We start from the raw sequence: 23,909 nt of genomic DNA, 5'->3' as shown, positions 1-23,909 counted from the left end.
CCCTTTTTTGCTACACTGTTGTGTACTTAAGGCGTCTGAATGCCAGTTACTGACTTTAAAACTAAGATAATACATTTTGACACAGAAAGTGCTAAATAAAGCATACTGAAAATATTCATCATCCATTTTGAAAGTTCTATACCAAGAAAAAGGAATATTCCCAGATACTAATCAATTAAAATTGTTAAATTTAAATTAAATTAAATTAGATTAAATTTCAATTCAAATTAATCCGTTAAAATCTCATATTGTTTACCATATGAATCAAGTTTTACATATGACCACATCACATACATTAGACTTGTGGGAAGAGACCGTTTATTTACAACACAGTTCCTTTTCTTCTGCTTGGCACCCTCTCTCCACCTGAATATTCTTCAACAGCTTCTCACACACTGAAAATCTAGTATATATTATTCGATAGTTTTCTCTAGACATCTAATCACGCACAGACGCACAAGCATACCTACTAGGGAGTTTATACTTCCTATGCCCTCCCTCAACCCAAATACCTAGGTCATTTTTCTCCATCTAGCCCTTCTCACTCAACAATACCTCTGGCAAATCCCTAAAAGTCAACTGGTGTGTAACTAATTTTTCTAAAGGAGTATAATATTCCAAAACGTACCATGCTCTATCCAACCACTCCCCCTACTGATGAGCACTCACTTTGCTTCTACTTTTCTGCCACTGCTAATAATGCTGCAATAAATATCCTTATCCTATGTCCTTGGATATTAGAGGCCTTATTTCCATAAAGCAGACTCTCAAGACTGGACTGACTGGGTTAAAAAAGTATCTGTTTTAGAAAGATATTTTACTTAAAGGCTACAATAACTCTCCTTTCTCACAGTCATGAATAGAAGTTCCTCTTCCTACACATACCTCCCACCTCCTCCTGGCAAAAAATGTAATAGCTTTTTTACAATCATCTCCAGGTTAATAAATTGAGTATAGTAGGCAGAATTCTAAGATGACCTCCAGTGAGTCATATCACTATGTGGGGATGGAGCTTGTGACCTGCCTCTGTCCAACAAAATACGGCCAAGGCAATGGGACGGTCATTTCCATGATTACATTCCATTATTAGCAGACCAAAGCCAGGGACTCGCCTGCTAGTTTTGAAGAAATAAGATGTCACATGGTGAAGTGAGAGAGCCTGTGAGAAGGCTATGTGGCAGGGACCTGTAGAGGCCTCTAAGATCTAAGAGTGGCCCCCAGCAAACAGCCAGCAACAAAGTAGGGGCCTCAGTTCTATATCTGCAAGGAACTAAATTCTGCCAACAATCATGTGAGACTGGAAGAAGACCTTGAGCTCCAGGAAAGAACACAGCCTCCAACATCTGTTTTTTAAAAAAATAAGATGGATATCTTTGGCTACAGCCTTGCAAGACCTTACACAGTGGACCCAGCTAAGCCTGGCCCAACTTCTGACTCATGGAAACTGAGACCATGAACGTACACTGTGTGAAGTTTGTGATAATTTGTTATGCAGCAAGAGAAAACTAAAACAGTGACTTATCATTGTTATTTCACTTAGTATTTCTCCAATTGCTCAACTTTAAGCACTAGTTCCTCGGTTTGTAGGCAATCTGGATTTGCACTCTTATGAGTACCCATGCGAATGTGTTGTGTCCAGTTTTTTTCTATTGGATGGCTTGTCTTGTCAAATTAAGAATCCTGTATATTACAGACATAAACCCTAATCATCTTTTCAAAGCTACCATATTGCTACTGACTTTGTTTATGGTACCATGTGCCACTGAAACATTTATTTTTCATGTAGTCAAAGATGTACATTTTTTTTTTAAGACAAGATTCTGGATTTATAGCTTTAGTTAAGGTTTCCCCAATCCTTGAATTGTACATGAAGTCTCTTTAAGATTAAATTTATTATCCATTAAGTGGAGGTACAGCATCATAAATAAAGGTCCTCATCCTGGTCTTCATATTGAGTAGGCTGAGGAAAAAGAGGAAGAGGAAGGGTTGGTTTTGCTATCTCAGGGTGGCAGAGGCAAAAGAAAATCCCCATATAAGCAGACCTATGCATTTCAAACATGTTTTGTTCAAGGGTCAAATGTGTTTAATTTAAAATTTACTGGATTTAATTAATAAGACAGATAAACTGAGTGTTGACTGCCTCATTGGAGGACACATCTGAAGATTCCTTAATTTAAATAAAAGCTCTCAGTTCATTTTAAGCAATTTGATTTAAGGAAATGGCATGAAGGAATATACTCACTGCAGGAAGAAAGCATACCTGACAAAATATTTTAAGACTCCTTGTATTTAGCAAGAAGGTTAGAGACAGTATTCTCTTAGGTATGGTCTTTGAGATGTTCATTAATTTAGCTAATGGGAAAATGCCAGGTGTTCATGATATCTGACTAGAGAAAAGTCTTTATATCCTAGTTGACTAATAAAGACCCCTGCTCCCACATAATTCTCAATCACAAAGTAAGCATGCCCAGAAACTATTTAGCAACATGTCAACTCTCTACATATTTATGCCTTCATTTTTAGGTAATCATACCTATCGACGTTTAACCATTTATAAAAGTTGACCTAGGCAATGTAGGTTCTAACGTTACATTATCTACCTGTGTTTCTACATTAGACATTTTCAATAACTGTGCACAGAAGAAAAAGTTACTTGAATTAGTCTTCTGAATTCTTGGATACTAGGAGCTGCCAGACTTTCCCTAAAACACTTCCACCTTTTACTGAGCATTTATAAGTTCCACTGTGGCCTACTTCATTAATAATACACAAATGCATTTAAATTCTGAAATTCAAGCAAAGATATCAGAGAAGATAAATAACAATAACAACAAACCAGGAAATCATGAGAGAAACCAAAAGTCTGAGCTCCCTAAGGCCTTTTTTATTAGAGCTGTAAATCATATCACCCAAAGGGGAACTTAGGGGAAGTTTGCACACAATCAAGTCTAACCTAGCAGCAGTACTGGAAATAACTACAGATGAAGTGCCAACAATGCTTGGATGATTGCCACCATGAGTAACATTTGTCAAGCATTTGTATGACTTAGCTACACTACAAAGCAGCTTTGCTATGTAGTTCATGATGTTTTGGTTAATTATACTTTTAAAAGTAATCTCCAGTGAAACAAAAGTCAGCTGAACTCTCAGTACATTTGAGGAGGAAACTGGTGCCCTAGCATTGAAGCAAATGGCCGAGGACCACCTCCCAACATCAAAAACCCCACCAATATGTCTGAAGGCTGCAAAGGGACTATCAAAATGAAAGATGTCTGCAAGGTAGTCACTTTTCTCTTCCAAATATTTTCTAATTTTGTTACTTTTAAATCCTCCCTTCCTCTCTAAATCCCCCTCCCAAACATCCCTCTTATCTGGGTCAACAATTAAGTCACAAAGAATCTCAATGCTCTCAGAGTAACGCACATCTGTCTATTACATTGTACATTCACTGGAACCAGATCAAGGGAACCAGAAAAAATTGTGCTGCATTCAAACCTTCAGCCTAAATGGGTAGCCCTGCAGTGCTACAACTTTCAAAGTTGACACTGACAGTTATCTCTACAAACACTGAAGGGCTCACTGGTGCCAAACAGGATGTCCCTGCTAGGAAGTTCATTGACTATAAATGTTATGTGGTGTCATAACAAGCAATAACGTGCCAAGACTCTGGAGCTTCAGATTAACCACTGAAAGACAACATGGGAAATGCGGTGAGTTCATCCTCATGAAACCACAGCTCAGGGGAAGCACAGCGTTTAACACTTCCATTTACAAGCCTTTGGGGAGGAAAATCTGGATCACTACAAAGCTGGAGAAAAGTCTCCCTGTTGTAACTCAGGGCTATGATGAAAATGACAAGAATTACAACCAAGGGAGAAAAAGAGGGAGCAAAGTTCACCATCTAAGGCTTATCCGGAATTCAAAGCAATCTAGGTTAATATTTTATGATACAGAATCAAAGGTACACCCCTCACCTGCACTGTTGTATCTGCCTGGCAACACCTGATGAGGAAGTGTTAAACAGACAATAGCCCACGCTATGACACAAAGAGGAAGAAGGCCAGAGAGGCAAAGAACAAAGAGGAAGAGGAGAAAAGGTACAGCAGCATGCACCACAGGTAAGCAGAAAACTGTGATGTTTATTTCTTGGTTTATTTCTTTTCCCCCATATTTTATCCCGGCTCAACACACTTCCTCCAATTCTGAGTGCCCCAAATATTTGAACCAGGATTTTTTAAATGAGAGAGAAATCTTGTTAACAAGGGACTTTCCCTTAAAGCTTTCTAAATGTATAAAAATTGTAATTTCACAGAGAAACCATCCAACTCCTGGCTCTCCTGTGACTGATTTTACTCTACAATAATAATTTCTAACATTTACAGGATTTTAAATACATCGTTTCATTCAATCTCAGGACAACTCTGAGGTAGGTACAGCATTTCCACAGCAACCCAAAGGTGCAAGATCATATCGCAAGCATGTGGTGGAACAAGAAGTCCAACCCCAAGCCTACATTTAGTTTATATCTTATACTTGGTATTATTAGAAGAGACACTCTGTTCGACACAAAGCTCAGGTTCTTCTACCTTAGATCACATGTCCTTGCTATTTTTAAAGGTGGTTTTTAGAATGAATCACCATAATGGCTTTGCAGACTATGACTGTTCCTGATGCACCAGCCTGGCTATCAGCCATGGGTCAGATGAAGGGTCAGGAGGGCAGGTGGTTAAAAGGACTGAGTGGCTTGATCTCCTGCTAAAATTACACAGAGAAGACTAACAGCATTGCTGACACAGAAAACTGGACTGAGAACAAGCTACAGTTCATCAAAGTAGAGCAAGTTACAATTTAAATCAAAGGGAACGCCTTCTCCTGATTTTTAGGGCAACTAGCTCACCCTGGTGGACAGAAAACTCAACTACGCAACCATCAATTTTCTCCCACACCACCTCATTAAAATACTGTGCTAAAATTAGGGAAACCGACTCAAACCAGTTGACACACTTGATGATTTAAGTTTGTCCAAACTTCATGACCAGATCTACCTAGCATTTACAATTAACTATCTATATTGTGTTAGCAATCTTATACCTGAAAATTTGTCTATATATACGTAACGTGAGAAGTTTCTGAAAGCTGCTTAAACTCAAATATAAAAGTCAAGATTTGTTGAAAACGACAATAAATCTATAACAAGAGTCACTATAATGGGCTTTTGTTATGCAATAAAGCTAGTCCTCTATTTTCTACAATATTATGGGAGCAATTTTTTGATATGGTAGAACTCACCTAAACTTTAATAAAACTTAACCATAAAAACATTTATTACAATATTTATAGATATTTACTGAGTATCTTTATATAACAGGCACTATACTAGACACTGAAAAAATAGCGGATAACAGGCTATTTCATTGATATCCAGAAAATAAAAAACTGTGATGCATTAGAGACCCTGTAGCTACTTCAGAATGAGTGGTCAAAGAAGGCCACTATATATATTATTTGCAACTGCAGAAAACAGGAAGTCACCCAAATGTCCACCAGTAGTAAACAGCCCGAATATCCATCAATCATGAAAAAAATATCCAACAGGATACTATGTAATCATGAAAAGCTTCAGGTAGATCTCTACATACTAATACGAAGATGTGCAACACACACTACAAATTGAAAACAAGGTATGAACCGGGTATACATGAGTCTATGTGGAGACATTTCTTAAAGCAACTGCTTAGATGTGGGAATACATATTTTTAAAATATCCCAAGATTGCTAATAGTGATTACTTCTGGGAAGAAGAACTTGGGGTGGGAAGAGTCTATAGTCCATTTAATACTCTTCAGAATGTACATATATGTGTATTCTTTCCATTTAAACACTGAAATTTTATTTTTAATATGTAAATAAAAGCCAAATCAGTGTGACAGAAAACATGAGTGTTCCCTTCTTGATCTGTCTGCAAATGTTATATTTCTAACGTATAGTCTTAATATATCAATGCTGCACTGCACTTAGAGAAGCTGGTAATATCATGTCCATCTAGGTCTTTTCCCACCTGGATCTTTTCCCCCCGTTACTAACACTCAAATGTCCTTACCAAAGAAGAATGTTCATACCTCTTAAGCAGGTTATTGAGAAACTACAAATGTCCTGTGTGATAATATCCCTAAATTTAGGTTTTAAAAAATAATTAATTTAAAAGAACTCCAATGATTCTAAAGGAAAACATACTTCAAAAGAATTTTCCAACACAAATAAGCCTAATTATTTAGTGGCATTTTCCAGTCAGGGGCAAAGAAGTCATTTCCAAAATTAGGAATTCAAACTCATATTTTAACATTATAAGGCAATTACAACTATTTGCTTAATAATATGGAAGGCAGTAAACGTGGTACACCATGAGATTTTAAAATGAAACAAATTAGCCGAATTTGAGTTTCTTACCTAATGTAGCATGATTTTCTTGCTCCTGACTCTTTTCCAAAAAGGCCATCATTTTTGAATATTTATCAGTCCACCAAGGATTGTACTTCAAAATCTGTTCAATCGCCTCGTCTTCAAAAAAGTCAGCTCTAGGAAAAAACATTGAAAGAACTTACTCTACAGGATTTCACTGGCTTTTACTTTTTAACATTTTATCTTAACTCATATTTGTACTAGAAATACAGATTTTTAATTCAAAGTACATTTCAAGGAAAGATTGATCACTATATTTACTTTCTTTGTAGTTACTAACCACAAACATAAGTTACTTACCATAAAACAAAAGTAAGTATCTGACTAAAGGGATATATAACATTTCTGATCTCTTTTTTTTTTTAAACTTTTTTAAAAAGAGATAGGTCTCACTCTGTCATTCAGGCTAGAGTACAGTAGTAACATGATCACAGCTCACTGCACCCTCAAACTCCTGGGGTCAAGCAATCCTCCTGTCTCACCTTCTCAAGTAGCTATGATTACAGGCACACGCTACTGTGCCTGGCTAATTTCCATTTTTTTATAGAAACGGGGTCTTGCTTCCTTGCCCAGACAGGTCTTAGACTCTCGGCCTCAAGTGATCCTCCCACTGCAGCCTCCCAAAGTGTGATGGGATTACAGGCTTGACCCACTGTGTCCAACCTCTGATCTCTTTAAAAAGAAGGTACATAGAAGACTGGTCCTACCCTGAAGTCCCATTCCATATTCAATGATGTGAAATGAAGCAAATCTGAAGACACACTGGACTGAAATCTAGCATTTGTGCTAGGTATGCAAGTACCACAGACTTTAGTAAAATTTCAATAAGGGAAAAAATTTTTGAACTCAACCAGCAAAGAAAAACAAGCAGATGAGTAGGAAATTCAGGATACTGCATCTCCACAAAGAGGCTAAAAGGGGCTATACACACAAACACACACACACACACACACACACACACCCCATTTTTGGCATGTGCACTCATATTTTCTACCAAGATACAAACTATTTTAAGATACTAATTTTAACAGTTCCTTAAACTACTGAAGAAGATAAAAGCAACATTTGTAGAGAACAGAAAGCTAATTTTCCTGCACTCTACATTCCTGTTTTAACTAGAAAAATAACAGCCACATTCAAAATGCACCTCTCACTCTTGGAGGACACTTATTCAGAAATGATTCTATCTTGCATTCAAAATTGGAAATTGGTATTCTTGGGAAAAGCATTAACAAAGTATAACTCATGGTGAAAATTGTATTTATATTTTAGTTAACTAGAAACTCAAGGAGTTGGTTGCTTTGATACACTGAATTTTCTGATAGTTTTACAATCTTATAGTTGTAAACTATAACCTTATATCAGTTTCTAACTGATAGTTTTACACAGTCTTCCCTTTCACCTGAGATACTGAAATCATTTAAAAATTAGAAAGATCGGCCGGGCGCGGTGGCTCACGCCTGTAATCCCAGCACTTTGGGAGGCCGAGGCGGGCGGATCACGAGGTCAGGAGATCGAGACCATCCTGGCTAACACGGTGAAACCCCGTCTCTACTAAAAATACAAAAAATTGGCCGGGCGAGGTGGCAGGCGCCTGTAGTCCCAGCTACAAGGGAGGCTGAGGCAGGAGAATGGCGTGAACCCCGGGGGGCAGAGCCTGCAGTGAGCCGAGATCGCGCCACTGCACTCCAGCCTGGGTGAAAGAGCGAGACTCTGTCTCAAAAAAAAAAAAAAAAATTAGAAAGATCACAGACAACTTACGGAGTTCTTCGTATGTTCCAGGCACTGCACTAAAAGCTTTGCATCCATTATTTCTTTGAATCCTCACACCATCACTATGGGCATGGGGTACTATCAATACCCTCATTTTACAAAGGTAGAAACTGAGGCTCAGAAAAGTTTTGTATCTTGGCCAAGTTCAGAGAACAAGTAAAAAGCGTAGCTAAGATGTAGACGTACTGAACTCTTATTCCAGACTCCAAGCTCTTAACCAACATAAATATTCCATTTTTATATATGAGGAAATAAAGTACATATTAGACAAAACTGAACAGCTAATATCTTGAAATAGGAATTCTCAGTAACAATTTCTGACAGGTGCACAGACATATGAGACTAGGACAAAATAGCTGCTTCATAAACTAATCCTGCTAAGCCTATTTTCTTATTAGCTATCTCTATCTCCTTAAAGTGAAGGAACTCTTTTGAATTGAAGTTCTACTATAAACTCATCCACAAATCAGAACGTGAGCTTTTTTCTAGGAAATAGATTTCAAAGGTATAAACAATAACAATAAATGGCTAAAATGCTAAATAAGTCATTCATTCAACAGAAAGTACTGACATCGTGCCATGTTCCATGATCCATGTTAGGCACTGGAGTTCCACTGCGGACAAGACACAGACAGTCCTGGCCCTCACACAACTTACAATCCCATGGGAGAGTCAAGCAATTACAATACAGCAAAATGCTATGACATATCAGCAGTACAAGATTCTAGGGCAAAATAAATTAGAACGACAGGCAAGGACCCTGGAGGATATATCTAAACCAACGGTTGAATGATAATGAACAGTTAACTAGATGAAGAGGGGTGGGACAGAGTATTCTGTAATGAAAAACTGGTTGGCGAAGGCTAGAAGACAAGAAGGCACATTTAAGGGAAAAAAAGTTGAAAGAAGCTGAACATAATACAGCGGCAACCACCTTGTAAGCCATGTTTAAAAAATCTCAAAGATGATCCTTACCAACTAAACACTTAAAAGCTTTTTACTTAGGGGAATGACATTAGCATGGTTTAGAAACATCACTCTTATTGCAGCCTGGAAAATAATTTAAAGGGAGAAACCTGGAGAAGCAGACATAATGGTGGCCTAGAACAAGAGAGTGGCAGTGGACACAGAGCAAAGTGGATGAATCTGACCTATATGTAGATGACAGAACCCTCAGGATGCAGGGAATGAAGAGCTCAAGGAGTGAAAAATGACACTGAGAATTCTGGCCTCCACAACTCAGTGGACAACAGTGTCCTTCGTTGAGACACGGACATAGGAGGGAAGCTAACAGACATGAGTGAGAAATAATGACTCCTGCTTGGGATAGGTTGAGTTTGACATGCCTTTTTTTAGGATTTACAAGCAGACCCATCCAATAGGTAGGTGGACATACAAGTCTGATGCTCAAGACACAGATATGAGAGTCATAAGCATCTAAACCAAGAAGAGGATAAAACTGCCCAGGAAGAACTGGCGCAGTGAGAGAAAAGGGCCTTGGACACCGCAGCATGGAGGGCACCAAAGGGAAAAGGGCCTTGGACACCGCAGCATGGAGGGCACCAAAGGGAAAAGGGCCTTGGACACCGCAGCATGGAGGGCACCAAAGGCAAGAGTAGAGGAGCCTATCTGAAAAGATGCTGTTTTCCTCCCCAAGGGACCACGATGAAGGGAAAAAGAAAACTGGCTTGGTAACACGGCATTTCTACCACCTCCATACCCCTCCCCAACAAAAACACCTCCAAAATGTTTGACTATTTTGAGTAAAATTTCACTAATACAGTCCTAGTAATGTGAACTGTGGTCTCTGCTTGACATTGTCCATGAATTAAGAGTTTCATGAATAAGCGCTGACGGCGACTTATGTTTTACTTTTCATAATGAATTACTTTCAAGTTTTGATGTCTGTTTTTTCATTTGAGATCTCAATTTTTTTTCAAGACTTTTTTTTTTTTTTTCAAGACAGTGTCTCGCTCTGTCGCCCAGGCTGGAGTGCAGTGGCGCAATCTCAGCTCACTGCAAGCTCCGCCTCCCGGGTTCACGCCATTCTCCTGCCTCAGCCTCCCGAGTAGCTGGGACTACAGGTGCCTGCCACCACGCCCAGCTAATTTTTTTGTATTTTTAGTAGAGGTGGGGTTTCACCGTGTTAGCCAGGATGGTCTCGATCTCCTGACCTCGTGATCCGCCCGCCCTGGCCTCCCAAAGTGCTGGGATTACAGGTGTGAGCCACCGCGCCCGGCCTTTTTCAAGACTCTTAAGGTCACTAATTGAACAAGCATTCACTGAATGCCCTCTACGTGCATCATCAGGAAGATGAAGATGAAGATCTGTAAAACTCACTTCCTGCCCTTAAGGACTCCACAATTTAACGAGAACCATGTACACAAACACAGAACATAAAACAATGTGGTAAAAACAAGACAAACTGTAACAGGGAAGCACTGAGATGGGCTTCCTAAGCCAGTCTAACAGGGCGAGCGAATGGAACAAACAATGAGCCTAGTCTGAAGAGATAAGCAACCACTATTCAGGCAATGTGGGGTCAGGGGAAATAAATGGCAAAGGGATACCATGATAAAAGGAAATATATGAGAAGCAGTGTGGGCTGGGCGTGGTGGCTCACGTCTGTAATCCCAACACTTTGGGAGGCCAAGGCATGTGGATCACTTGAGGTCAGGAGTTCGAGACCAGCCTGGCCAACATGGTGAAACCCCGGTCTCTATTAAAAATACAAGTTAGCTGGGCATGGTGGTGAACACCTGTAATCTAAGCTACACAGGAGGCTGAGGCAGGAGTATCACTTGAACCCAGGAGGCAGAGGCTGTGGTGAGCCAAGATCGCACCACTGCACTCCAGCGTGGGCAACAGAGCAAGACTCTGTCTCAAAAAAAAAAAAAAACAGAGAGAAAAGCCATGTGGTACAGGTGGGGAAATGCAAACGTTCATTATTGCTGCGGTATAAAACGTGAGCAGGGAGTGGCAAAAGTGAAGCTACAGAGGAAGGCAGGGTCCAGATCACAGGGAAATTGCAATGACACACAAAGGAGTTAGATACTTTAAGCAGAAGAGCACCAAGGACAGAGTTAAGCAGATTTTCATTTTCAGCACATAAGATATCACACTAATGGTTCATGGTTGATGGATCTGAAGAAGTCCAGACTAGAAGCAGGGATGCCAATTAGGCAGTTAGTGAGTGCTGCACTAAACCAGACACAGATGAGGGCCAGAAATTGATGAAGTGAAAAAAAAAAAAAAAATACTACAGAGATAAATGGTACAACTTCAGGATTGATTGAATGTGTGGGATAAGAAAGAAGGCAAAGATGAATCCCCGCTTTCTAACCTGGGTGACTGGAGTGAAAAATGGGGCATCAACCAAGTTAGAAAATTCACTAAGACTTTAGAGGTAAAAGGATGAGTTCAATTTTCGACATGTTGAACAGAGGAGTCAAGTCAGTGGGATGCCCAGTCACTCTCTTCAATATGCTTCTTCTTCATAGCACTTAATTACAATAAAAATAGTGCCTACTTCCTCCACTACAATGGAAGCCCCATGGACAACATAGAGATTGAGATCTTGCGTATGCACCATGGTGTCCTTGGTATCTGTGACACTGCTTAGCATGTAGTTCATTCAGACAAATATTTGTTGAACAAATAAATACATAAATGAAAGAAGGGATACATAAAATTGTATTCTAATGCTTTTTCTCAAGTTCTGTGTTTTGAATTGAGAGCCACCTCAGAAGCAGGTGATCTTGCTCCCAGCCTTCCAATTACTATTTGTTGTCTTAATATCTACTCAATAAACCCAAGAACTTAATTAATATACCATCTTTTTTCACAAATTCAGAGTAATGAAAAATTATCGCAATTTAAAATGGTACAACAAATGGTATAAGATCATTTTTGTCCCTTTTCTTATCTCACAGATGTTTAGAATACCGACTAAATTCTTATGTTTTCTCCCAAAGAAATAGGCAAGATTTTATGAACTGGTTACTGTAAAATGTATGCCAACAATTAAAAAACTATTTGGGAAGAAGAAAACCAAACACCTTCAGCAAGAGAAATACGAATACTTGGCTATAACAATAAGCAATGAGGAATGACTATTAAGAAATGCTTCAAGATGCTGTCAACATATTTTAGTGTAAAAATAATACCCCAAAGGAATTACAAGTAAGAAATGGATAATAAAAAACAATAAACATTTATGGATCATCTATTATATGCCCAGCACTATAGTGGGCTGCAAAACATGCCAAAAAAAAAAAAAAAAAAAAAAAGATTATACCACAATAACATCCAGATTTTACAATAAAAGACTTTTAAATAACAATCTAAAATCATATATGTGCCTTTGAAATGTATAAATTTTTCTTTACAATCAACTGACTTCACTGTGTTCTGCTTAGGCTGAAATTAAAATTCCTAAAGCCCCCCAAATCCTGACAACATGAGGAAACACTATGACTTGTAAAGACAAGTCAAACAACTTACAAATAGGTAATATTATGCTAATATTATATACATTATTAATTATGCTAATATTATATACATTATGCATTACATGTGTATATTACAATGTATGATCTGCATTGTGATAGTAATTTAAAGTGAGCCTTTTTTTCTCCACTCTTTTAACCACTAACAAAAACAAAAAAAAAAAGCACTGAGCTAAAAAAAATTTTAATTAAAAATTTAAAAGAATTTTAGGTGCATTTCATTTAATATTAACACATTTGGGTGAGTCAGGTAACATTATGCTAATATTATACACATTATGTATTACATGTGTATATTACAATGTATGATCTGCATGGTAGATAGTAATTAAAAGTGAGGCTTTTTTTCTCCACTGTTTTAACCACTAACAACAAGAAAAAAAAGCACTGAGCTAAAAAAAAAGAATTTTTAAATAAAAATTTAAAAGAATTTTAGTTGCATTTCATTTAATATTAATACATTTGGGTGAGTCAGTCAGCTAATATAAATAGTGAGTAGTAAGTAACACAAAAATTACAGAGCCAAAGTCTTACTGCTATCAGAAAAGTCACAAAGAATCTTTACCTCATGACTCCCACTCTCCTCACTTAGCCCATAACTAAATTTAAACCATTCCTGTAAGAACTGTTCTTTGAGAAGTGGAAAGAATATTTCACGCATAGTATTAAAGAAAATGAGCTTCTGGATAAAGACACACAGAAGATGGAGAAAAATACGGGCTGCTTATAATATCACACTGCTAACTATAAATTCCAATTTCCTAATTCTCTCAGGCCATAGTTATTCTTCTAGTTTTAGAAGAGAGGAGATAGGCAGTTCTTCTAATTAAGCTCCCTCCCACTTGAAATTTCAGTCTTGTAAAGCTCATTCTGTTTTTATGCTAGCCTGAGAAATTTGCTGACAATGAAATTTCCACTTTAAATATTCAGCATAATTTTAAATGGGTTTCTTCAAATTACTCTTCAGTGGACCTTTAAAACCACAATTGGAGAGATAAAAGTAATTAGAAATAGCAATGTAAATGGAGTTGAATCTCTCAGATGTCCTCCAAAATGTAACATACCCTGCTCTTACCCAGTTTCCCTTAGGATGTTGAACAGTTCAACTATTTATCATTACACATCACTCATTCCATTTGCACATCACAAGATATATCCCTGCCATTCCAATTAGTATCCTACTGTGTCACAGGAGATAGAATGTTAATCACAAGAGCTACAGCAGTTAAACTGAAATAGCGTACACGAAACGGATATACAAAATGACAAATGGAGAGACTCTTTTCAAGTCTTGGCCAAGCAACTTAGTAGTAGTGTGACCTTGAGCAAGTCCCTTAAACTCCTCTCCTCATCTGTTGTGAAAACTGAATAATCACATGACTGCACTTTATAAGCTGCAGGTACTATACCAATATAAGGAGATATTATGTAACAGTTTAGAAAATCTTGACCCAGAATTAATAATTAAGGTCTACATCAACATAAAACCCTCATTCTCCACGCATCCTAGTAGAGCCACATGTCCAAGAGAGGTCAAGCGAAAATCCTTGGAAGAAATGCTGCTATCCTGGCCAGTGGGAGGTATCACAATCTCTCAAGTCATCATGTATCTATCTGTTAATTAGGTAAGTTCTTCATGCAAATTTAAGCCTGATGGAGATACATTATAGCCAAAAACACAATTAATGCCAGTGGGAAATACAGCAAAACTTCAAATTGGATTCTATTTAATCTCTACCAAAGAATAATTATTTGTTCATTGGAAACATATCACTGATTACAAGGGCTAGCAGATGAAAGTATTAGGAAGATCCTGGGATCAGCCAAGAAATGTGGTACAGGTACATTTAAATTCTTAAAGAAATTGAAACATATTTTCATTTATGCACACCATTAATCACAACCAAAAGTTTACTTAAAAGAAGTGTAATAATCTCATGAATTCAGTATTATCTTTTTAAGCCTGGCAAGAAAAAAAATAAAAATTATGTTAGAAGAGTTCTCTGTTGCTAAGATGAACAACTTGAGATATAAGAGGCAACATCTTACAAAGATTACAGAGGTACAACCATTGTAGGTTAATTCAAATGTCCATTAAGGTCTTCAGTCATCAATAATTTCTGGAATCCAAAACGCACATCCCTAGCAGAGTTTAAAAGACACTCAAAAGTTTTAAAATAAATGTCAAGTAAATTATTTAATCCTCAAAAATCTCATTACTCACAGATAATGATCAGGATCAAACTTGGCCAGCTCAGCGGCCAGGCGCTTCTGTCTTCGTTCAGCTGCAGGGGTGAAATCTGGATCCTTAATATCAATAACATCACTCAATTCATCCTGAGGACACCCAGAAAAGAAAGAATAATTGCTCTCTCCTATTTTTAGCATTTAAAACTCAAATTTTGTACAAAATGTCAAAGCACAGGAAGAACCTAACTGATCAGTAAACGATGATGCCACCTGTGACATTTAGATTCAAATCCAACAAATGTTTAAGCATCTACTACTTGGTAGGGCCTGTGAGATCTTTCTCATAAATTATCTCATTTAATCCTTACAACAAACAAGCTGACTGACAGACATTAAGGCTATAAAAGTTTAAATAAAAAACACGATGGGGCCGGGCGCGGTGGCTCACGCTTGTAATCCCAGCACTTTGGGAGGCCGAGGAGGGCGGATCACGAGGTCAGCAGATCAAGACCACGATGAAACCCCGTCTCTACTAAAAATACAAAAAATTAGCCGGGCGTGGTGGCGGGCCCCTGTAGTCCTAGCTACTCGGAGAGGCTGAGGCAGGAGAATGGTGTGAACCTGGGAGGCGGAGCTTGCAGTGAGCCGAGATTGCACCACTGCACACTCCCGCCTGGACGACAGAGCGAGACTCCGTCTCAAAAAAAAAAAAACAGAATGGAATAAATCCCTACAAGCAAGCAGGAACATTTAACTCAACATCCATTTCCCCATTTACACCTAGAGATTTGAAAGTTATTAAACATAGAGTGGCTGGATTTTCAGGTATCTACACAAGTCTCTTCTTTCTTTCTACAGTCTAGCTCAGGTGGTCTAAAGAAGCATTACCATACAGATTGAATATCCCTTATATGAAATGCTTGGGAACAGAGTGTTTTGGATCTTGAATATTTCTAAATTTTGGAATACTTGCATTATACCAGTTAAGCAGCCCTATTCCAATAATCCCAAATGCGAAATGCTCCAAAGAGTATTTCCTTTGAGTTCCATGTTTGTGCTCAAAAAGTTTTGGATTTTGGACCACTTCAGATTTCAGATCCTGTAAAAGACTACATAAAAGCTGGGCGTGGTGGCGCACTCCTGTAATCCCAGCACTTTGGGAGGCCAAGGCGGGCAGACTGCTTGAGCCCAGGAGTTCGAACCATCCTGGGCAACATGGAGAAACCCCATCTCTATAAAAAATACAAAAATTAGCAAGGCGTGGTGGCTCACGCTTGTAATCCCAGCTACTCGGGAGGCTGAGGTGGGAGGATGGCTTGAGCTCAGGATATGGAGGCTGCAGTGAGCCAAAATCATGCCACTGCACTCCAGCCTCGACAACAGAGCCAGACTCTATCAGAGATATAGATAGATAGATAGATAGATAGATAGATAGATAGATAGATAGATAGACAGACAGACAGACAGACAGACAGACAGAAAGAATTTTTATGGGCAATTTTGATGCACAGTATATGACTTTCCATTGAAAAATGTAAAAGTCGAATCCTAAGAATCAGTTTTCCTGTCATTGCCTTTGCCTAGATGCATACATACTGATATGGAATATGTTTCCCAAGCCAAATCCTACAGAATAAATGGACATTAGGAAAACTGCCTAGGATGCCATATGGTCTTTATTCTTTTCATCAGAATTGCGAAGCAAAGAAACCTTATACAATGTGAAATACTCCTAAAACTGTGTCTTTTTTTCTTTCTTCTGTCTCACTACTCCTGCTAGCAACCACAAGTGAGAAGTACAGAAACCGGAAGAAGCTTAAAGAATATTAGCTGAAAAGAAAAAAAAGGGAAATAACTTAGAGAGTTGAGAAAGCAAACTTTTAAGACATTTATAAACAGACTTATAGGTTGATGCCTAAAAGGCAGGTTTAAAAGTTGATGGCTGTAATGCAAAAACCACTGCAACAAACGTGAGCAATGCTGAATCAGTTTGGAGGATAGAGCCTCTCCAAACAATCAAAATTTCCATATAATAATTTTAAAATTCTCTCATTCCTATCACAATCCATTTAGCTTAAGTAGTATCAATAATATTTCATCTAAGCACATATTAATATAATAAAAAGGGTCCAGAGACCTTTTTAGAAGTCACTGGAACAGGCCAGGCCCAGTGGCTCATGCCTGTAATCGCAGCACTTTGGGAGGCCAAGGCGGGCTGATCACCTGAGGTCAGGAGTTCGAGACCAGTCTGGCAAACATCGCGAAACCCCATGAAACCCCGTCTCTACCAAAAAATACAAAAATTAGCCAGGTGTGGTGGCATGCACCTGTAATCCCAGCTACTCAGGAGGCTGAGGCAGGAGAATTCTTTGAACCCAGAAGGTAAAGGTTGCAGTGAGATGAGATCGTGCCACTGCACTCCAGCTTGGGCGATAGAGCAAGACTCCGTCTCAAAAAAAAAGAAGTCACTGGAACATCCAGAACATCTTAATGTTGTCAAGTACAAACATTCTGGGCAAAAACCAGATTACTGGCTGTCTCCAAACTTATAAAAATTTACATTCCAAAAGTTCCTTTGCAATTTACTTTTTGGAGAATTAGAATATATTATACTATATCCTATTGAAATACTATTACGTAGTATTTTCCTTTGAGTGTCATGCTGGTGCTCAAAAAGTTCTGGATCTACATCTCAGCTCCAGTGTAATCATGCAGACTCTCTGAACCTCAGCTCTCTTACTGTCAAGTCCAGTAACATCTCTATCACAGCACTAGGTATTAGTTTCCTCTTTGCTTCCTGTGCTATAACAAATTTGTACAAACTTGGGCTTAACACAATGCACATTTATTATCTTACAGTTCTGGAAGTCAGAAGACCAAAATCAGTCTCCCTGAGCTAAAATCAAGGGCTGCACTCCTTTCTAGAGGTTCTAGGAGAGATTGTTTGTCCATTCCATCTTAGAAGCTATCCTCATTCCTTGGTTTGCAGCCCCACATCATAATACCATTCCTCTATCAGCTTCTTTTTTTTTTTTTTTTTTTTTTGAGACACAGTATCCAGGATACTCTCCCCATCTCAACATCCTCATCATAACCAAATCTGCAAAATACCTTTTGGAACATAATGTAACATATTCTGGGGAGAAGCACAAGGACATTTTTTTGGGGAAGGGGACAGTTTTCTGTACTACAGGCTGTTGTGAGGATTAGATCAGATAACACAAGTAAGGAACAAGCAGAGGCCTCAATACATTCAATAATGTCGGTCTCCTTTCTCTCTGTCTCCCTCTTCCACTGCTGCTCCCTGTTACTCACTGGCAAACTTCCTAGTGAGTACAAAGCCTCCCCTCCACTTCCATTTCCTCACTTGTTAATAGCAATTTTAAAACACAGACTTACATGTTCTGCTTCATTATTTCACCTTGACCAGAAATAAAGTCATAAATGGGGTATAACGTGTGAGTCTCTGTAGATAACTCTACATTTCAGAGGGTAAATGGACTGACATAACCCCAGAAATTTAAAAACTCTAACTGCGCTGAGCGTAGCCCCAGACTGTGAGCACAGCTCTGCACAATCTAGCCCATCTTGTTGTTCTTCAACCCCATGTTCACTGTCCTCTTCTGGCTCAAATACGCTCAAGCCACTCACTATTCTTTCCATTTCTAGATAATGTCAATCAATTCCAATCCTGAGCCTTTGCACTGATAGTACCCTTCTCATCATTGAGAACTCAGTGCAAATGTCACCTTCTCAAAGGAGTCTTCTTAGTACCCTTCTCATCATTGAGAACTCAGTGCAAATGTCACCTTCTCAAAGGAGTCTTCTCTGGGCATCCTAGCCAAAGTAGTACCCCCAGTCTTTCACCTCACCCCATCCTTTCCCTTTACCTGTAACTATCTGTCATTATTCTGTTTACTTGTTATCTGTTTACATAATTACTGTCCATCTCCTCACTAGAATGTTCTCTGAGGGTAGAGATCTCATCTATCATCTTCTTCACTGTATCCCCATCACTGTGCCTGGTGTCCAATATTAAATCATATATTCTGCAAATAGTGCTAGAGGGCCTGCTATGGAGTAGAAACTATTCTGGGTGCCAAAGTGGAAATCCAGTAATAAACACACAGACCAGGTCTCTACTCTCATGGGAAGGAGAACTGACCAATAAGAAAGCAGCTCTTGGCCGGGCATTGTGGCTCACGCCTATAATCCCAGCACTTTGGGAGGCCAAGGCGGGCGGATCACGAGGTCAGGAGATCGAGACCATCCTGGCTAACACGGTGAAACCCCGTCTCTACTAAAAATACAAAAAATTAGCCGGGTGTGGTGGCGGGCACCTGTAGTCCCAGCTACTCGGGAGGCTGAGGCAGGAGAATGGGGTGAACCCAGGAGGCGGAGCTTGCAGTGAGCCGAGATCACGCCACTGCACTCCAGCCTGGGCAACAAAGCGAGACTCCATCTCAAAAAAAAAAAAAAAAAAAAAAAAAAAAGCAGCTCTTTTTCCTCTCTCCTCTTCCCCCTGGCCTCCAGATTCAGGGCCTCCACTATAGTCATGCAACACGTACACAGCAGAACACGAGTGTTCAGAGCAGTGCAACCCCCACCCAGGCTTGTTCTATGCACAGTCACATGCAGCAGCCCTGTTCAAACCGGACTCTAAAAAGAAACAGAAACAAACTAAACGCAAAGGTAGCTTGGGGTTTAGAAGTAGAAGCCATTAATCAACCAAAGGGAAGAAAGAGGATGAGAAGTGTTCAACTACAGCAGGAAAAAAAGGTTCCTTTTTCTTTTAAACAACTGCTATGGCCACTAGTTATTAGAGCTATTTAAAGATAGACATTGCCAAGAAAAGGTCAGGTAGGATTTAAATTAAGTTTATGGAAGTTAGGCACAGGTTAGGCAGAGACAATCCAGAAAGAAAATAAAGAACAATGAACACATCTGGCTAGTGGGTCTCCTGGAAACAATGGCCTCAGGTCCCCGTGTAGCCAAAAGAAGGACAAGGGCCAGCAAGCCTGGCGTCCTGCGGCGCTGGCAGCAGCAGTCCCAGGAGCTTGCTGGGTTGGTGCCCAGAGATTCTAGGATTGTTGCTGCTGGCAGCCACCACTGCCAGAAGCTTGTTGTGAAGTCCTGACTTTGAGCAGCTAGGGCAGTTTTCCAAAGGCACCCTGGTGGCTGGCAGCAATTTCAGAAAGGAAAAAAAGACTGGGGGTAGGAAGAATATATCTCTGTGTATGGGGAGTGGAGGGAGGAATGTTCAAAGAGAATTTGTTTCAGAAAAATATTTTATTTTCTTATTATCAGTATAAAATATAGACGTTTACAAGCAAATCCTGTCTAAAAAGTTGGAGGCAAAAAAATATGAAAGACTTCTGTAAAGGGCTAAATTATTCAATGAAGAAAAGATCCCTGAGTGTTGAAATTATGAATAATTTTTTTACTTTCTTCTTTGTATTATATTTTTATAATAAATCTGTATTGCTTTTAGTATTAGAAACAAAGCCATTTTTCATCTACGGGGGAGGAAAATGCTGTAACAATACTCATATGAGTAGTCAATGAAGCTGTATGGACATCTCTTCATCTATAGGCAGAACGAGAAAAAATAAACTTGTGAGAAAATACTATTTGAGAAAATGGTGAAGTTTTCAAAATCATTTTAAATTAGAAAAGATGTTCTAAAATCTCTTAATTGTGATCATCATTTCACTTTCTCCCAGCTGCTTTACTCATAGAAATAGGGTCATGTTATTAACCTTACATGATCACTCAGTTTTGAACCACTTGTTACGGCTGCCATAAATAGCAGCTGTGAATGAAGAAGAACTCTGTAAGTAATTAACCAATTATGCAAGATTTCTGCGGCAATATTTCATAAAACCTATCTACCTTAATATCTTCAAGAGGATACATTTGAATTTTTGGAATCTTGGGTTTACACTTGATTTCTAAAATTCTGGTTGCTGCACACAAAGTGCTCAGCACAGTGCTATCCAAATACCCTGGAGCAAGGTGAGCTTCAGGATTCACTCTTTCAGAGTTTAGAAAGGTAACATGGAGCGCACACCATATTTTATGTAATACCCTCCAAGATGTCTGGGGCAGCGCCCATATCCAAACACTACTTCTACAGGAAATTTTTGAATATGTATACTAAGTGGGATTTAAAAACCTGTATCGGTTCAGGTTAAGTTTTGCCACCAAATTAAATATTTTAACTTTTAGTTTTCAGAACTTTGTGTGATCCCAGTATTGCACATAAGGGGTTATAAACCTGTACTACAAGTAGTATACTATTTATGTTATAAAACCCTTAGAGTTTTCCCAAATGCTCAGCTGTTTTTCCCCTACGTTAGGGAATATGCATTCAAATTGTTTAGAAAAGCAATGCTCATGCAATTAAAATTTGAAGAAGAGTTTAATGATTTTAGACAATTAAGCCATTTTAAATGCTTAGAAAAATAAACATTAAATTCAGTGGTTCATTTCTTTTTTTATTTTTTTGAGATGTAGTCTCACCCTGTCACCCAGACTGGATGGAGTGTAGTGGTGCAATCTCGGCTCCCTGCAACCTCTGCCTCCTGGGTTCAAGCGATTCTCCTGCCAGCCTCCCAAATGGCTGGGATTACAGGCATGCACCACCAGGATCAGCTAATTTTTGTATTTTTAAGCAGAGACAGGGTTTTCCCATGTTGGCTAGACTGGTCTCAAACTCCTGACCTGCCTGCCTCAGCCTCCCAAAGTGCTGTCATTACAGGTGTGAGCCACCACACCCATCCACAGTGGTTTATTTCTGATGGGAAACAGAGGGATGTAAACAAAAAGGGATTAGACAGGAGTCAACTATATTGGTTAATGTTTAATGTTTTTAACCTAAGTAATAGATATCTAGGTATTTGATACATTAGTTAAGACATCCAAAAAGACAGAAAGTATAGCAGCTTAAAAAAAAAACCCTAAATTATTAAGTGAACATTTTCAAGATACAAGAATTTCTGGCCTAAAAGGGACTCATTCTAGGCTCACATTATGGCATTCCTACAGCATCTCAGCAACCTGTCAGAAAGCTTTCAAAAGGATTTTCCGTAAACAGCAGCAACGATTAAGTAACAAATCCCTGGCCTCAAGAAGCACTTCTAATCTAAATGTAAAATCCGTACTTAGCCTGTGTGACATTTATTATCATTCGTGTATAGCGTTAGATTGGCAAGCCCAAAACAGCCTGACCACAAACTACCTCTTGGCCAACAACTGAGGGCCATTCACTGTAGTTCCTGCTACAGACAAAACTGACTCTATTCTAATTACCTCTGAGATGACCAGCGATTGTGATCAAGCAGAGAATATGGGCAGACCACAACTGAGCAGAAAAACACCTAAGTTTTTAGAAGGAAGGCTATTTCACCAGCATTATTTGCTCCTAAGTAAATCTCAGTTTTGTTCCCTTTAAGGAATTTTGAGAGCATTTTATATTTTTCAAAGGCAGGAGTCTTTACAGCATTCTATACTTTCCAAAGAGTTTTCACATGCATTATCTTTTTAAATTTTCAAGCCAGCCTTATAAAGTAGGTGGGCAAATTTATCCCCACATTCCAAAGAGGAGACAAAACTTACTTGTGGTCAAATAACTGGCCTGGTATTCCAAATCTAAACAGAGGTAGGAGCGGGACCAGAACCTAGGTCTTTTCCCTCTCCTTGGTAAATTCAAATATGTCTTAAGATAATAAACCACATTCTAAACAGGTTTTGTTTTGTTTTGTTTCGTTTTGTTTTGTTTGTTTTTTGAGACAGAGTCTCACTCTTGCCCAGGCTGGAGTGCAGTGACGCGATCTCAGCTCACTGCAACCTCCGGTTCCCGGGTTCAAGAGTTTCTCCTGCCTCAGCCTCCCGAGTAGCTGGGATTACAGGCGGGTGCCACCATGCCTGGCTAATTTTTTGTATTTTTAGTAGAGACAGGATTTCACCGTGTTAGCCAGGATGGCTGCGATCTCCTGACCTCGTGATCTGCCCGCCTCAGCCTCCCAAACTGCTGGGATTACACGCACCACCGCATCGGGCTAATTTGGCCAACATGCCAAACTCTGTCTGTACTAAAAATAGAAAAATTAGCCAGGCGTGGTGATGGGCGCCTGTAATCCCACTTACTTGGGAGGCTGAGGCAGGAGAATCAGTTGGACCCAGGAGGCACAGGTTGCAGTGAGCCAAGATCGTGCCACTGCACTCCAGCAAAGTAAGACTCTGTCTTAAAAATAAATAAATAAATAAATAAATAAACAATGGGCTGGTCATAGTGGCTCATGCCTGTAATTCCAGAACTTTGGGAGGCTAAGGCAGGCAAATCACTTGAGTTTGAGACCATCCTGACCAACATGGCAAAACCCCATCTCCACTAAAAATATAAAAAACTAGCCAGGCGTGGTGGTGGGCACCTGTAATCCCAGCCACTCAGGAGGCTGAGGCAGAAGGATTGCTTGAACCCTAGAGGCAGAGGCTGCCATCAGGCGAGATCACGCCACTGCACTGCACTCCAGCCTTGCTGACAGAGTAAGACTCCGTCTCAAAAAAAAAAAAAAAGAATAGACAACGGTGCCTACTACACACCAACAATTAGACAATTTGATCAAAACACACAATCTCATTCTCACCAGGAACATTCTATTTCATTTATATACAGAAGAGACATCATGCCGTAAGTACACGATCTCATTTTTCAGAAGTATAAAACATAAAGCTTTGCAGGAAGTATGACAGAGGAGTTCTGTTTTGTGCTTGGGAAACTTCATGTCTAGAATACTGAATAAAGGGGAGAAAAAAGAAAGCCACGGGGTGTCTGTAAGAGCAGTACAGTTAGGCAGAACAGCCAATGAAATGGAAGGGAATGAACATCTATGTACTTTAGCTGTGCTAAGTGCTTTAAATACAATCACCTCCTGTAATATTATTTTTAAAAACTACCAAGTGTAAGCATAACTGAAA

The 23,909-nt window shown here is 39.1% G+C and overlaps 1 protein-coding gene across 1 annotated transcript in view; it reads right to left on the bottom strand.

Moving 5' to 3' along the window:
* The window catches only part of SHQ1 (SHQ1, H/ACA ribonucleoprotein assembly factor), a 105,672-nt gene that overhangs the window by 73,930 nt on the left and 7,833 nt on the right, over positions 1–23,909 (bottom strand). The window contains exons 5-6 of the mRNA XM_055260451.2: positions 14,965–15,077; positions 6,448–6,575 (exon numbers count right to left, since the gene is read on the bottom strand). Coding sequence (XP_055116426.2) covers positions 6,448–6,575; positions 14,965–15,077 — 241 coding nt within the window. The remainder of the gene's footprint in view (positions 1–6,447; positions 6,576–14,964; positions 15,078–23,909) is intronic.

This window comes from Symphalangus syndactylus, chromosome 21 (genome assembly GCF_028878055.3).
Source record: "Symphalangus syndactylus isolate Jambi chromosome 21, NHGRI_mSymSyn1-v2.1_pri, whole genome shotgun sequence".
Taxonomy (NCBI): domain Eukaryota; kingdom Metazoa; phylum Chordata; class Mammalia; order Primates; family Hylobatidae; genus Symphalangus; species Symphalangus syndactylus.
This window is presented reverse-complemented; position numbering and strand designations above follow the sequence as displayed.